At 38.7% G+C, this 16,872-nt stretch overlaps 1 protein-coding gene across 1 annotated transcript in view; it reads left to right on the forward strand.

The window, feature by feature from the left end:
• Window positions 1-16,872, forward strand: part of DDX10 (DEAD-box helicase 10) — a 163,829-nt gene that overhangs the window by 34,811 nt on the left and 112,146 nt on the right. Inside the window, exons 12-13 of the mRNA XM_088140641.1 lie at window positions 5,255-5,343; window positions 12,711-13,116. Of these exons, the coding sequence (XP_087996767.1) occupies window positions 5,255-5,343; window positions 12,711-13,116 (495 nt within the window). The remainder of the gene's footprint in view (window positions 1-5,254; window positions 5,344-12,710; window positions 13,117-16,872) is intronic.

The following is a 16,872-nucleotide window of genomic DNA, read 5'->3' on the forward strand; positions in this document are numbered from 1 at the left end:
TTAACTCTAGAATATTTAGCCCACTGTCAGCCTTGTGAGGTACTCCAGCCAAGAAGCACACCCAGAAGTACAAGCTCCAACTTTATTGTAAGGTTACATTAGCAAAATTTTGCAAATCTGAAAGTACATTTCTCCCCCATCACCAAGAAACTAGGGAGGGTCCCTTCTGAGAAGTTTGCCATACCCCCATTCCTTCTGTAGGCTAAGCTGCCTCTTATTTGACTGTTGTCCTGTCTGCAGCTCTTCCCCCTGTCTCCCAAGGTCATTCCTACATACCATTACATTAACACAGCCAATGGCCAGACTGTACTGGTAGAGTTGATTCCGCCACATTTGAAAGGCACCATGTTGGGGAAGGTGGCAACAGCACTGTTCTCTAATGATGCTATAATTTGTCCTCAGGCATAATGGTAGAAAACTGGGAAAATGAGGTGGAAGTGGTAGTTTAGATACAGAAACATTAGGTAGAGTTTGTTTAGACATGTAAAATAGTAATATCTTAAGACAGTTTCGCCTGTGGAAGGGTCAGGTTGCTAAGTGGATTAAAAGCCCTGTCTTTATGGCTTTATATAATTGAATAAGAGGAGCAAGTGCTTTCTTCATAAGAGTCTTTCTGAGATCTCGTTAAAGTCTTGCATAGTTGTATTAGCTGGCAGTAAAATATTGTTGATTTAGTGCCAGCTCTAGAAAACTGAGTTAGAATTACCTTCTCAGAAAGAGGAAGATAAGACTTATTACAATGGGTGAAAAAAAAATGCAATAAGCTTCTCCATTCCCTACCCCCCAAAGCAACCTTTTGTTAATGGCTTTCTAAAGCACCTTTTTAAAAGAAGGTTGCAATTAAGTGGAGTGGAATAATTTTGGAATTTCAGGATATTGATGAAACAAGTTCAGACACGAGCTTTTGTTGTAGGCCGACAGATCTAGTGGTAGACCTGGCCTGTAAATCCAGTTTTACGGCTATATTTAAAGCCATTCTTTTATTGCTGCATGATACTGAAGTTACAGTCTGTTCTTCCTTTCTGTTGAATAAGACCTGAAGTATCTTTCTGAACATGAATAAAAGCTAAATAACTTTGATGGTCTCCACATGCCCAGAATTTCCTTGGGTTTCCAGGATAGGATTTTTTAGGATAACCTCGCTCAGTGTAATGACTTCCTAATGCAGAGACTTCAAACTGCATAATAAAAGATAGCAACGGAGCTGTAAAATTTGCAGGTCATAGCACGGGTCAGTTTCCTGTCTAAACACTAGTTAAGAGATGCTTTTGGACTGGCATCATCTGTAGTTGAGGTTAACTAGACCATTTTTGTTAACCGGAGTTTAGAACTCTGATGGATAAAAAGATTCTCTGTGTATTAAATATTGGTGTGAAAATTTTCATAACTAGTAGGGGGATAAAGGATTGCAAGAGGAGAAAGGACAACATTCTGTAATTTTGTTCCCACCTTTTAACTGATTAAAAGAGAGTACTGTATTATCTTCACTTCAGATAGTTCTGTATGCGAACAGTTTGTTATATTTAGTGCCTCTTCCAAACGGTTGTGCCTTTGATATTAAAGTACCACATATCCATCATTTTGCCATCAAACCCTGCAGCTCTGTAAGAGATATTGCAATGGAATAGCTAAACTGAATTTTGAATCCAATCAAACTTTATCACTGTAACTTTAATTTTAGCAGGCACATTAAAAGTCTGTATTATTGGGTAGGTGTGTTCTTGTTTCAAAAAAGTGTTAAATTCTTCACATTAGCAAATACAAAGGTTGCTTATTTTTTAGTGGCTGTGTATATAGTTTACAATTTTGACTGAACCAAATTAGTAGTTAAAAGCAGCAGTAATGATAGTGGATCACGTAGTATCATTAAGAGTCCGACGCATGCACGTATGTACCAGCCAGCTCTGATGGAACCAATAGTGCTGCAGATCTCCAAGTAGCCCTTTTAGCTGAAATTTCAGCTTCTTTACCTGAATTTCATTCTGTCAGAGATTGAACAGGAGGCCTCCTGCACAACCACGTGCATAAGATCTCGTGATAATGATTGGTGGGAATCATCAAAATATTTTACCGCAGGTATTTGTGTCATCTGGAATAAGGTGTGTACAGGAGATTAAAAAAATGCAAAGGATAGCGAAGTACTGGCTATCTGGCTATCTAGCGAAGAATGGCTCTGTTCGGTCTTTTGCATGATACTGAAACTGAAAAATGCAATGAGTGATAATAAGTCTTCATTTAAGGTTTGCAGCTAGAAGAAGAATGAATGAGAATTCCATATGTGGGCCAAGAAATATATCTACAAAAGTATTTTTCTCCTTCTCCAAATAAAAATTACTGAACAGTGTTGCAGAAACATAAAACAGTATGGTTAGAATTATACACTTGAGTTACTAGCCAAATGAAAGGCCGTGCTGATAGCAGCAGGTTATTCAGTTTTATAGAAGTGATTTTCCAGCATTTTACTGCAACCTGGATAACATGAAACCACAAGCAAAACCTGTTAGTACTTTTTTGTTGTTGATGCTTCTAAGGATAGGTTTTAAGGGCAAAAATATCCTGTATTGTTGCTTCTATTAGTAGCTTAAAATAGTTTCCAAGGACAGATCAAATACCTTCAATTTTAAGAAATAATAAAAAAGTATGGAGGTTATTTTGAAAGGCAAGTGAAGAAGCACACTTACAAAAACCCCTCACTGGGGTGGAACTGGATGGGGATGCCACCAAAAATGTGCAGACACGCTTAATAAGTAACACCAAAACACTAACAATGCATACACAATGGTAACCTGTTCATGCATAAAATTTAATCATAGGAATTTAATGATATTGAGGAAGGAGGGCTGTGTTATTTTTTTTCAGGCTGTGAATTGTACTTAGTCTTTGAACAATGTGCTGGGGGTTGTACTTCAAAAATTTATCCAGAACAAAACTGAAACAATGATTTACAGGTAGTCCTTGCTTAATGACGGTAATTGGAACTGGAATTTCCATTGCTAAGCGATGCGGTTGTAAAGTATGACATCATGTGACCATGCACCTCAAGGACTCCACAGCTTAGTGATGTCAGTTCTGGCAGTCCCCAGTTACCATTGTTAAGTGAATAACCATGGGTCGTTAAGTGAGGACCTCATGTGATTGTGACTTCTGACTTCCTGCTGGCTTCCCCATTGACTTTGTGGGAAGCCAGCAGGGAAGGTCACAGATTACAATCATGTGACTGTGGGATGCTGTGATCGTTGGAAATCTGGGCCAGTTGCCGAGCACCCAGATTGCGATCATATGACCGCGGGGGTGCTGCAATGGCTAGAACTTCAAGGACGGATCGCAAGTACCACTTGATCAACGCCATCACAAGTTCGAATTGTTGCTGAACGAGTGGTTGTTAAATGAGGATTGTTAACCTGTAAATGTTAAAATTATTATTGGCCATATAGTTAATAAATTCCCATTCTTCCATGCTAAAAATTGCATGAGGGGTTCCATCCTCAGTGCTTTTGGGGTTCATTAATAACTCCAGGAATTAAATTGTGCATCCATTGGTGCCCTTTAGATATGATGGGATTTCCCATATTCCCACATCTGGTTGGCCCCAGATTGTTGTTATCTTATAAAGTAGAATAATTCTGAAATTTATTTTTTCTTCCTGGTTCAAGTTAGAATTTAAGCATGGTTGCTATTTTGTTTGTTTATTCTTAAAGAAAATCTTTGGAATCATGATTATGTTGACAGTTAGGGTTGAGCAAGGACCATAATAGACTTGGGACCTGAAAACGGTGGTCTCTTGTTCAGAACTGCTTAAAGAGAATGACTGAGAAACCTGAAGTGTTGCAGAAATGACTTTGCTGACTGGACAAATGCAGAAGATCAAGCTTCTAAATTTTACACTAAAGCTATATTTATAAGCATCTCTGTCATTCTTAGAGGCACAGTCCCAGTCTCTGAAAGTGAGGGAGAATTTTAATGATTTGGGGGCCACAGAAGAGCACAGCTTCTGGCCTGCTTGGAAATGCATATCAAAATAGTGGTTCAGTTATAATGACTATTTATTTGGGGGCAATATGGGGTTAGGATTAGGGTAAGGTTAATTGGAAGGACAGAGGAATCAGGGAAGATCCACTGAATTTTGTGCAATTCATCCTTGAAATCCAGCTCCTCCCCAAGTGCACGCTGCAAATTTGCCTTTCTCATCCCCACATTTGTTTAACTTTAGAACTTTGGCTAAATTTGCCTTCTCAGATTCTGGGTGCCACTGAATGATCAAAAATATCAGGAATCTTGTGAGATTACCAAATCTCATGAGTTTTTGATGATTCTCACCAACCATTACCATGAGATTGAATGCCAAAATGTTGCTAGAATCGACCATCTCATGATACAGCACCCATTTTTAAAAATTTAAAAGTTATTTTGGGGGTAGCTGAGGGTGCTATTTTAAGACATGTTTGGTGCTGGAGCACATTGCTGATGTTATATTGCCAGCCCTTGCTGTAAATCATTGGGTTGTTCAGTAGACTCTGATGCTGCCTTGATGTGATGGAATGGAATTATGAAGGCCAGGCTCAGGGAGATAAACATTTTCTTAGCTCACCAGAACAGCGTGGGAGGAACAAGAGGATGAGACTGGCACCACCCTGAGGAATTCACACTGTTATGGCTGGATGACTTTGGGAGCTGGGGTTTTAGTCTGGGAAGATTGATGTCAAGCCTAGCCCAAGGAACTCCAAGAGACAATGCCAATTCAGTCCAGCTATGTTTATTAGCTACAACCTCTAGCAAGAATCATCCCAGACTAAAACCCCAGCTCCCAAAGTCATCCAGCCACAACAGTGTGAATTCCTCAGGGAGGTACCAGTCTCATCCTCTTGTTCCTCCCACGCTGTTCTGGCAAGCTAAGAAAATGTTTATCTCCCTGAGCTTGGCCTTCATAATTCCATTCCATCACACTTGACTGTGTTTCAATGTGCATATTCCCACAGTTCTAGTTTTATATTTAGTATACAGATATTATGAATAGTGAGGAATGTTTGAAATATAAATTACCCAACATCTCAAGATATATAAAAACCATAATGGAAAAAAAGGATGTCTCGATTTTCAGTGTTGTGATATCAAGAAAGTGTTTATAAGCTACTGTACTTTTAAAAGGAATGAGCTTAAACTGTGTATCTGTTTCAGTTTTTTAACATGCCGAGTCTCTTTTTTTAGCATAAAATATGATTCTGTGGTTTGAACAAGTTTTTTTCTTTTTTCTTAGTGTTTTGTTTCTTACCTGCGATCTGTCTACCTAATGAAGAACAAAGAGGTCTTTGATGTGTTAAAGTTATCCATTGCTGAATATGCCCTGTAAGTGCCATTTATCTCTAGCAATTTTAGATGCTATACAAAAACTACAAAAACTGTATATCCTTTTTTACAGATTTCTTTTGAACTGTACAAACCAATGTTGGCTCACTGATTCAAATTAGCAATGAAAACCAGTTTGTTACAAATGGAGGTGTGTGCATGCACGTGAGCCCATTCAAATATAGTTAATATATATGGAAATGAGGAGAAAAAGCAATAAATGAATCCTTAACATTTGTGCTGCCTATTAAAACCCAGTAACATGTGTGGCAATTTCAAATTTTTAAAAAAACGTTATTTGTTTTAGTAGTCCTCATTAGCTAGTCTTCACTTCATCAGTGGGTTTCAGTTTTTGATGTATAAGGTTTTAAATTCAGTCCTGGTATGTTCTTGGAAAGACCCTTCCCTAAAGCTTGAAGACCTATTTCTATTCAGTGGTAATCCTGCACTATTGTATTTCTTTGTTTGGCTGGTTTTTATCCTGCCATCATTTGTGATCAACTCAAGGTGGCACCTAATGCTCCCGTCTCCTATTTTCCTCCAAACAGCCACAACCCTGTGAGGCGGGTTGGGCTCAGAGAGAGTAACTAGATGAATCAATCTAAGTATATTATATAAGGCAGCTCTATGGCCTGAACATTTTGTTAGGAAGTTCTCCTGTTATTGTTAGGGCATAATTATGCCCCAATCTAAGATCAGAGTTTTAATGTTCTAGCATTCATTTAAACATTCCGTGGATCATAAAACTAAACATTCATTTTAATTTCACCAAATTCATATTCATGAAATGGGGGCTACCTCCAGTAGTATACCAAGTTTGATGCATATTCCTTAAAAATTTGGGTAAGATATGGCAATTAAAAACACACACACACACGTTATGACTTATTATATGATCATTTATTTTCAAAAGCAGTGTGCTTGCCCTGGATTTAGATAGAATGAAAACAGGTAGTCCTTGACCTGTGACCATTTGTTCATCAAAGTTAGGATGATGGTTATGAATGGTCCTCGGAGTTCCAACTCTCCCAGCACCCCCACAGTCACCTGATCGCAATCTGTGCACTTGGCAACTGGTTCGCACTTATGACCGGTTGCAGCACCCCATAATCATATGATCACCATTTGCAACCTTTTCTGCCAGCTTCCCCAGAAAGTCAATAGGGAAGCCAGCAGGGAAAGTCACAAGTCTCTGGAGTAAGTCTCCCCTACCCATGCATCCCCGCCTGCGCTCGTGCTGCGCCAGCTACTCATGCACTTTTGTATACCATCCCAGACCTGCGCCATGCCTCTTGTGCACCCCCTTTCCCCCTTGTCCCCCTTCTCTGACTCACGCTGCACCTCTTGCGTACCCCCTTGTTCCCTCCCCCATCCAGCAGCAATGACTTACCTGCCTGTTGGTCTGGGACTTGCAACTTCCTGCCGGCTTCACTGCTGACTTTGGTTGTGGGAGGCTGGCAGGAAGTTGCCTCGCCAAATGACTGTGGGACTTGGTTAATGACAGCAACTGGGGTTGCAGGGATGGCCGTTGCTAAGCAATGAGGTTGTGCTTTATGACTGCATGGCTTAGCGATGGACATTTCAGTCCCAATTGGCATTGTAAGTTGAGGATTACCTGTAGCAATAGAATGTTTACAACGTAACTGCAATGGTATGTGGGAATGAGTTTGGGAGACAGGGCCCAGAGACACTGCCTAGGGAACAGTCAGGTAAGAGACAGCATAGCTTGCAGTTGGATAGTGGGCGGGGCAAGAGGCTCAGAAGAGACCCTCCCTAATTTCTCGGGGTGTAAAGGAGATGGGGAGAGAATTGTACTTTCAAATTTGCAAGATTTTGTTAATGTAGCCTTACAATAAAGTAGAATTAGCTCATCTGGTTGTGTTTCCTGACTGGTCTACCTGGTAAGGCTGACATGAACACACACACACACACACACACACATTTAATTGTGATTACAAGCAACTTTGCATAGAGCATGTCATTTTAGGGAGAAATTCCCCCACCCTCATGATAAGTACAGCCTTTAGGCATGCATAGTACAGTTTTGTTTAAATGTTTTATGTAATATCTATCAATTTATTGTATCTGTTAATCTGTTTTATCTTATGTCTAAATTATATCTGTATTTGCTATTCACATTTTTTGGCCATAAATAACAATAACAACAGCAGCTAGATAGTTGTGAAAACAACTCAGAAGGGGGTTTAGAAAATAAAGGGGCAGAGACTGGGGGAAAGATCAAGAGATCTGTTTGTTGCTGGTCCTTCTATTAAAGAAAATCACAAGCATTAACTCCCAAGATAGGGGTTAGAAAATAAAGATAGACTCCTTATTTTCCCCAGTTCCTGCTGCTACTGCCATGTCTTCTTTCCATCCCCACCTCTCCCTCCTTTTCACCTATTTTCCCTCTTGCTGCCATGGAGTCCTTTAATTTTGCTTCCCTCATAGATTTGCCACAAATCCATGGCATACAACAGAATAAAAATACCAACGAACAAATCAATTAATTAATTGTAAAGGAAAACAGGAAGGTTTATATTTCATAGAAATCCCCCTCTTGATCCCAAAATGGCATCTTTGCATACTGATAATGCAAAGATTCTCCTGGTCATGGCTGATTCCTGGTTCTGAAGCAGGAGCTGAGAGTCCAGGAAGACCCCGAGATTATGGGCCGGTTTGCTTCCTGGAAGTATGACCCTATCTAGCACTAAAAATGGAATATTGCTGAAATCAGTTGGTTTCCAAACCTATAGCCACTCCATCTGCTAAGACTGAGCCTCAACTGTCCAGAAGGATACCATAATTGATGAAATCAAAGGTTACTTAGAAATCTACTAAGATAATGTCTCCTGTCATACCTCCCCCTGCCCCTTACCATGGTTATTTGGTTCCTGCCAATGATAGTCCCCAGGAGCTCTCCAAGCTCATCCCCCATCACAACTAGAGGTTTCATACCAATAGCAACTTATCACAACCACTCCACCAGGGGGACTAGCAATCTGGGAACTGTACCCCCTACTACCTACCTATTCTTCCCCAGAGCCATCCTCTGTAATTGCTCACTAAGGTCCTCAGGTTGTCCTTCCCCTGTCCCCTCCAGGGAGCATTCCACCACCATTTCCTGTTCCTCCCCCAGAGAGAACTACTGTTCCTCCTAAACCACCCAAATATCACTAATAGGTAAGCCAAAGGTCACAGTGACAGGCAGCAGCAATTGGATGCTTCTTCATGGCCAGGGTGAGGTCCTTTCTCATTGCTCTGGCAACAGCTGCACTTCAGTGCTGATTGTCCAACTTTAATGTCCAAGGATCTCTGCAAATTCAACTTCCTGCAGTCAAGTGAGGCTTGTTTTCAACATCAGCCTCCAGCCAAGAACGTTCTGAAACTGGAACTACAATATTTCCATGCTGTGGCTGTACGGATCCAACTCAGCCAGTCTTTGCTGTTGCTTCAGTCACAGCAGCAACAATGGCCAGAAGTTAGATGCGACATCAGCGAAGGTGACGGAAGCCCCTCCTTGTAGCCTTCACTGCTGGCAGGCGATAGTGCACCAATGCTCACCATTCAGTCATACCTCTGAAATCTGGCTGTGCAAAGTATTCCTTCTACTTTGCAAATTTTCTACTTGTTTTCCAACCACATCTACAGTTCCTAATTCCATTCATATACAGCTTTTTTCCTTCCTACTTGGTTCTTATCTTCTAAGATTCCTCTCTGATACCCTGACTTCATTCCCCCCCCCCCACAACCCTTCTCCTCCCAAAAGATCATAAATTCACACCAGGATCAATAGCAAATCTGCTATGTCTGTCTGTCTGTCTTGTGTATCTACCAACCATCTACTTGTTTCCCATCTTTTTTCTGGGACAATAGAGCATAACATCTGAGGCGATCCCCTCCCCTGATTTTACCCACAGAAATACAGCCTTGTAAGTAGATTGAACACAGAGAGAGTGATCAGACTCACATAGTGAGTGAAATCTTGAGTCTGGGTTTCACCAATCAAACATAATCAGTATACCAATAACTAATTAATGTGCCTCACCCAAGCAAGGAAATTTCATTAGACCTCAACATTAGATATTCATGGAAGGAGATATCCTGGATTCCCCCTCTTGGGAATGTCAAACCTTAGGTGGCTTTTGCTGTTCAGATGTGTTTGACATTTGAGAACATTACAAAGCTCCTGTAGCTGAGTCAGACCAATGATCCTTCTAGTTCAAAATCGTCACCTCCCCAGTGTTTTTCAGTGTATAGGCTTGTGCAGAAGTTGTACACAAGATGCTTTAAAGGAATTTTGAAGAACTTAAAACTTGATAATGGAACAGTAGTAGTATTATGCTCTCTCAAAAAATCAGAGTATATTTCTTTCAGTAGTAATTGGTTTGAGCCATATTGTGAATGGCTGGTTAGAGTGATTTGTAGCCCTCTTGATTAGGGCCCGGGGGATAGAAGGTTTGAGCCTGCAATGATTTTCAGTGGCTCACCGAGAGAGACACCGATCCCAATCCTCTTTAGAGATATCAGGTAATTGAACACTGGACCTTCTGCTTGTTCCTTTGATCAGTATCCCATCCCTTTGTTAAGAATTTTCAACATGATAGATGTCAGACAAAGTCATATTATATTATGTTCACTTCAAAGAAACTGCTATGGAATTCTGCCAGCACTATGCATTTCTTGTGCCAAAGATTAATAAGCCTGGCAATTTAATTATAAGTGAAATGTTCCTTTCCCTTTCATTTTTCCATCATTGTCAGGTGTGTTGTGCTTCTGTTGCCCATATGCTATTTTAATTCTTTTAAACATTATTTTCTAGGGCTGGTTTCTTAGACCTGGTGCCTTTTAGGGATTCTGAAGTACAGCTCTTTTGATTTACATACAGCATAATTAGGAATGGGTTAAAGATCAGTGTATCTCTAGAGCACCAGTTTAGGAAAGTCTGCTCTGAGGGGGTAAAAGGATATAAAAATGATTCCAAACTCATCTCCTTGGCTTAATTTGCTAAAAAGTATTGGCTTTGGTCATCCATGTCTTCTTTTTATCTTCTTTCCCCCAAAGATATGGTGTGGGCAGTGCATTAAAGGGCAGACAATATAATCAGATCTACAATAGTTAGTTTGAAAACTGAGCCTCAATTTTGCATTTTCTTTGACTTGTGGGATCCTTCCTGATTTCCATTTCATTTCTACAAAATGAAATACTAAATGCAGTTCTAAAACGATGGTGCAGTTTGTGACAGGATTCTTTGTCTAGAGGAAAGGCAAGGTCTTTTTTAATGGCTGTTGAATCTGATAGTATTCAGGATATGAAAAAAAAAAGATTTAGTTTGTCTTTTTTCTCTTAAAGATAGGTTCGGCAAGAAGTATATGTGTATATTCTAAAGCACAATATAAAAAACTTCTAGCAGCCCATCCCCCAGTGTGTGATGGTGAAGTTTTCATAAAATGTTTCATAGGATATTGGTTTGAAGGGCAAAAGTCTACTTCTGGTATAGTCACCTTTATGCACTGAACTCATGGCTAGCTTCGAAGGAATATTTCTTCCTTATAAAGGTGTCCATATCATTCTTTAAAGTTTTCTGTGTGTACTTCTTTCTTCAGAAATCAGGTGGGTAGCAGAGAGAGAGGGAGAGACAGATTGAACTTTAGAAGACCTTCCCAGAAAGAATGGCTTCATATCAGTTCTTTTGTCTCTTTGGCAAGTTGTGAAGACGTTTTCATTTCTAGTTTTTGCTTTAATTTTGGAATGCGTACACCTTGCAAGATTTTGGAGTCTCACCAAAAGTTCCCACCAAATTATAACTGGAATATGACAGCAAGGAATAATTAAATATAGGAAGAAAATTCATAGTAAGCTTAATTAATTAAGCTATAATTATGTATACATTCAGACCCTCCCACCCATTTGTCCTCATCTATTCCTTTGAAATACAACCCATGGCACATCACTTCAAAATGTTATGCATCCCTTTTATAAATGGACTGCTATTTTTTATATTTGAGAATGGTTTGTTTGATTGCACTTACTTTAATTATGTTTCAGCTTTGTCAGCCATTCAGTAAGCAGCATTGCCAAAAAGCTGGGCTGATGCTATTCAGATAAACCAAGAAACACATATTGGAAAACCATCTATAAGATAGGAATGAGGGGAACTGAAGGATGGAGAAAAAAATAGAAAAGTAGTTTGCAACAGATTTAGATGTTCGGCTGGCCAGAGTTAATTTAGTTTGCCTGATGTGTGAGTAATCCTCATAATTAAGATAACATCTTGCAATTTGTTTGGTTTTAGAGTGTTGTATAAGCTCAGCAGTTATGATTTGTATGCCATTTCTTGTGCCTTAATGAATGTAAGTCATACCTAAACTATATATGACTTACATATGTGCATACATGTATGTAAAATATTCCACATAGCTTAATACACCATGCAAACCCAGGTGGTACATGATAGGAGACATATCAAGGGAGGACCTATTTTGTGTAATTTCCCTTTTGGGGGATTGTCAGGAGGATGTGGATTTCTGAGTATGGTAACACTTGTATCCTGTACTATTACTGTCCTCATCTGTTGATCTTTTGCTCTTCTGTTGGCTTCCTAATGTATTTATTGAACTTCTCAAGACTTACATTTACTGATAAGTTTGTTAGGCATACATATCTTAATTTTGTTCATAAACCGGCGCAATAAGCATGATAAAAAAACAGAAATATATGTACATGCATTGAATATCAATGCATATGGTCAGTCACTACAATGACTGGGCAAAGCAGGAGAACTCTCAATCCAGCATTTAAAGACTGAAGCCAGCTTGGGAATACTGGAACAGTTAAACAGTGCCACGTGCAGTGAAGAAATCCTGGCTTGCTATAAAACAAGAATGGGCAACTTGTGGCCCCCAACATCCTAACTTGTCGCCTCCTCAAACCACACTACTGAATCTCAGGGTACAGTTGATGAAAAGTGGCAGTGTGATTTTCAATCACTTTAAGGCAGGAAACACTTCATTTTTAATTTTTTAAATATCTTTATTTTATGGTCAAAGATGGGCAAAAGGCAGGAAGCATGTGAAAACTATAATGTAGGTCCTAAAATAGGCTCAGCAAATTTTAAAATACAAAGAATGTCTCTCTAACCTCCCCAGAAAGGTGGAAAAACACAGCCCTGCTATCATGCCCACCTTATTGTGTTATTACTGTGTGTTGTGTTCTGGCCTACCCAGATGTTAAGAACTGCTCCCCACCAGTAGAAGTTTCCTCTCTTGCAAAATAATACCATGCAAACAGATTTTGAGGATTTTAATGGGTAGCATTTAAAGTTAGAGCAGAGACCCTGTTCTGATACTTGATGCTTTTCTGTTTTGTAGCTCTCTTGGGCTTGCAGTGGCCCCTCGTGTACGATTTCTCCAGAAAGTGCAGAAGAAAATGCATACAGAGAAGCCTGAAAAAGAGGGGACTGAGCAGGCTGAAGACACACAGTTTTCTTTAAGTGATGAAGACTTAGAGAAATGCAGGAGAATTTTCAGTAGAACAGGCCTGTTGGGGCAACAGGAGACAGAAGGCCTCTCTGGGAAAAGCAGTCCTGAGGAGGACGCCTTACAGAGTCAATCTGAGTTAGAAGAGCCTACAACTGTCCACGAATCAAAACCTGAATGCCTAAACTTTTTCGAAGATGATGATGGGGATGATGACGATGATGATGCCTCTAAGGATGTGTTGATTGTAAAACGGAGAAATGTCTTTGGCTTAGAATCAGAAGAGAAAGCAGCATTGGTAAGGATTTTTTTTTCAGTGTTAAAAACCAGCCTCCTTCTTCTGGAAGGGAGTTATTATCATCATGTCTGGCTTCCTGAATATATGTGGTTGGCCATTGCGTGACACAAAATACCACACCACTGAGTCTGTGGCCTGATTTAGCAGGGCTGTTCTGTGGTTCGTATATGAATGTGAGATAGCTGGTTGGGTTAATCAATTTGTTGCTGTGAAGCTCTTACTGGTTTAGACCCCTGATTGAATAGATTCTGGGGTTTTTTTTTATTGGTTGATATATGAGTTGCACGGATTGAGTTATTTTGATTGTATGTATTAATACAACCTTCCCCAATTTACTACTCTCCAGATGTGTTAGACTACCATAATCACCATTGCCCACCCAATACATCTGGGAATTAAGTGACTTGTTGCCTAGTATAATTGGAGGCTATCAAATTGGGAAATGTATTGATATTGCCTCTTGTTGTTGACTAACAACTTGATGCTCTGATGTTGTCAGCTTCTCAAAAGTTCTTATGCACTAATGTGAGGGTTGCATCATAGATTTTTATTTTTATAAGACTTTCAGAAATGCTGCTAGTAATTTGAACATGTATAATTTGATAATTTGTATGTTAAACTCTTATTATTCCTTTGTAGTTCTAATTAACTTGGATTCTGGATTATTTAAAATAGCATAACTGATTTGGCCTTTATTGCCTTACATAGCAAAAGGTAATGTAGAATTGCTCCACTGCAGAATAAAATGACAAGGGCCTTGGAAGAAGCCCTGACATTTCTTGGAGAAATATTTTATTATATGTCAACACTAGCTCAATCAAAAATTTATAATTTTAGTCTTAATACACACATCGGCATACACACACTTTCATCAGCAAATACATTTTCTAATGTTGACAACTCATTTAATAAGTTGCCATGGTGGGAACAAGTTGCTTAATTAATTTTGCAGGTTTTAAAAGTGTAATATATTTTAAATAATCTTTGTGGATTGACCTTGAAATGAACATTATTCAAATGCTAGCTACTCATGACTTGCTGAAAAGAGTTTTCAGTTAATTTTTTATCTAGACTGTGAAGATAGTAACTCAGTTTGCTTTTAAACATGCAGATTACCTTCATGTGACTTTTATGTTTGTCAGCTAAACGACCTGTGCTGAGAATTGTACGAAAGTGTATGTAAGTGATCTGATTGTGACCAAGTGTGTCGCTGAGGAACTGGAGGATATTTTCTTGATTCGATTAACTATTTGAAATGAGAGTCTAGTCATAATTATATATCAAGTAACATATATTGAGTGACAAGATCCATCCACGTGTATGCTTTGTGATTTTCTCTTCATGATTAAACACACTTTCCTGAAGGAACAGGTTGCAAGTGTTCCTCGGGGGGCTTTGCACAGATTCATCTTGTGCATCAGTTGTACCCTTTCTGGACTGGGAGGCCATGCTCACTGTCACTCACACCTTAGTTGCATCTTGGTTGAATTATTGTAACTTGCTCTAAATGGGGCTGCACTTGGAGGCTACCTGGAAGTTACAACTGGTTCAGCATGCAGTGGTCCACTATGCAAACTGCAATGGGTTCAGTTGCTTTATGGGAGGGCTGTGAAGGCCTGGCTCTTCACCCAGGCATTGGGCTAGAATGGAAATGAGCCCAGCAAGTCTGAAAAGTCATCAGGTGAGTTTATCTTCAACTCTGAACAAAAGAAAAATTAATTATAAGCTTAAGAACTTAAAGAATTTGTAATAAACAGCAAAAAGCTAAACAGGCATGTATTTTTTCCCTTCTGCTTAGAATCTTTAGACCCCCTAATGTCCAGTTTCTAAAATCATAAAGCAACTTATCTTTGTTATGGCTTGAAATAGCCAGGATAGCCAAAATAAATCTTTTTCTTACAAGAAGCTACTTTTTTTTTATGGTTAATTCTAAAACTTTATAGTAAAAGTCAATATTCCAAATTTATCTGGGCCCTTAATCCATTTATAACTTTCTTAGATCAAAAATGTATTTAGCTTTTTGCTGTTTATTGCAAATTCTTTAGGTTGTTAAGCTTAAGTTAATTTTTCTTTTGTTCAGAGTTGAAGATAAACTCACCCAGTGGCTTTTAACAGCCAGCCGAATACAGTTGATGCTTATAACTTATTATTATTCAAGGATTGCTAAGGCACTTCCATTCTTCCCCTTATAAAAGTTCTACAACAATATGGAAATTATTTAGGTTTACAGCTGGGCGGTTTAGTCTTTGAATAGGTGAAAGTATGATTCTGCTGTTTTTTCCACAGTACTGAAACACACATTGTTAGTGACTGTGCTTTTTCCCCAATTAAAATGGAGTAATTTATTTCCACAGAATTGGAACAGACTGTTAGCACAGATTCTATCTTGAGAAGCTTAAATACAAATAATAATGACATTAGAATCCAGAGCCTGGTTCAGAAAGACTTGCAGATACCAGAATATGGATTGGTCAGCCATCCAGTTCCTGGGGCTCTTGGAACTTATTTCAAAGTGTTACTGGCTACAGAAGCCCAAAATAGATATCCCTGCCCTTTTTCCAAATCCTTGAGAGTGGTGAGTGGGAGATGTGGTGGCATTGATCAAAGTAGGACTTTCACATTTGAACTAATATCCAAACATAAACTTATAGTGGCAATTGTATGCAAGTGATTAAAAGACTATTGTGACCCCATTCCTTCCATAACATCAAATGTTAGAGAATGTGGAAGGAAGAACTGAAGTATTATGACCTAATGCTCAGAGATTTTAGTGTTTTTGAGTAAGATAATTGAGTGAAGAATTTATATTCCTCATGAGTTCTTTCTGAGGAGGTGGAGAAATAAAATTTGTCCTAGGCTTCTTTTTGTATTGTATCACAATATTGAAGAATGTTTCATCTGAGATTTTGCAATTATTTGTCAAAAATGAAAGATATCTGGCAGCCATATTGCACATCAACAAGAACTGTGTTGACACCAGAATAATAACTTGTGATTGATATTCAGAAGCCCAGTTTTTCCTCAGTAGAGATGGGCATGTTAAACATTAAGGTTTTTAATTGAATTCAGTTTTGAATTACTTCTTGAATATATTTGAAAAATGTTAGAGAAATATGAGCAATTCTACTTTAACAATATGTAAAGGCTCCTGTTTATATTATGAAAAATTACATGAATAATAGCTAAGAAACAATTCTACTTTAGAAACATGTAAAGGCTTCTGTTTGTATGGTTCAGCATGTTAGTATCACGCTTTTGATATTCAGCCTCTTGAGAAGGCCATTACTTTCACAATATGTCGACATTGTCAATATGTGTAAATGGAACTTAAGTGCCCTAATATAGGCTGAGGGTTAGCTATCTATACTGAAGACATTAATATTATTCAGATTAGTTTGTACAGCTAAAAAACATAACACTGGAAGATACCTAGATACAATATAGAGTAGATTGTAAGGAAATTAATCTGTAAGCACCTTGAAAAATAAGGTAATTACCATAAATTAGTATGGATTTGTCAAGAGCAAATCTTGCCAGACGAACCTTATCTTGTTTTTTGATTGGATAATTTTCTTAATAGATTGTGGGAATGCTGTAGACGTAACATTTCACAAAATACTCATGATTAGCAAGCCAATTAAATGTAGGTTAGGTGACATGACTAATTAGTGAATACATAGCTGGCTTGAAAATCTTAACCAAAAAATGCTCATTGGCCATTCCTTATCAAACTGGAGAGAGATGTATCAAGTGGGG

The sequence above is a fragment of the Python bivittatus genome, unplaced genomic scaffold (genome assembly GCF_059951505.1).
Source record: "Python bivittatus isolate LINGU-HERP-01145 unplaced genomic scaffold, Pbiv_v1 ctg000340_np1212, whole genome shotgun sequence".
Lineage (NCBI taxonomy): Eukaryota > Metazoa > Chordata > Lepidosauria > Squamata > Pythonidae > Python > Python bivittatus.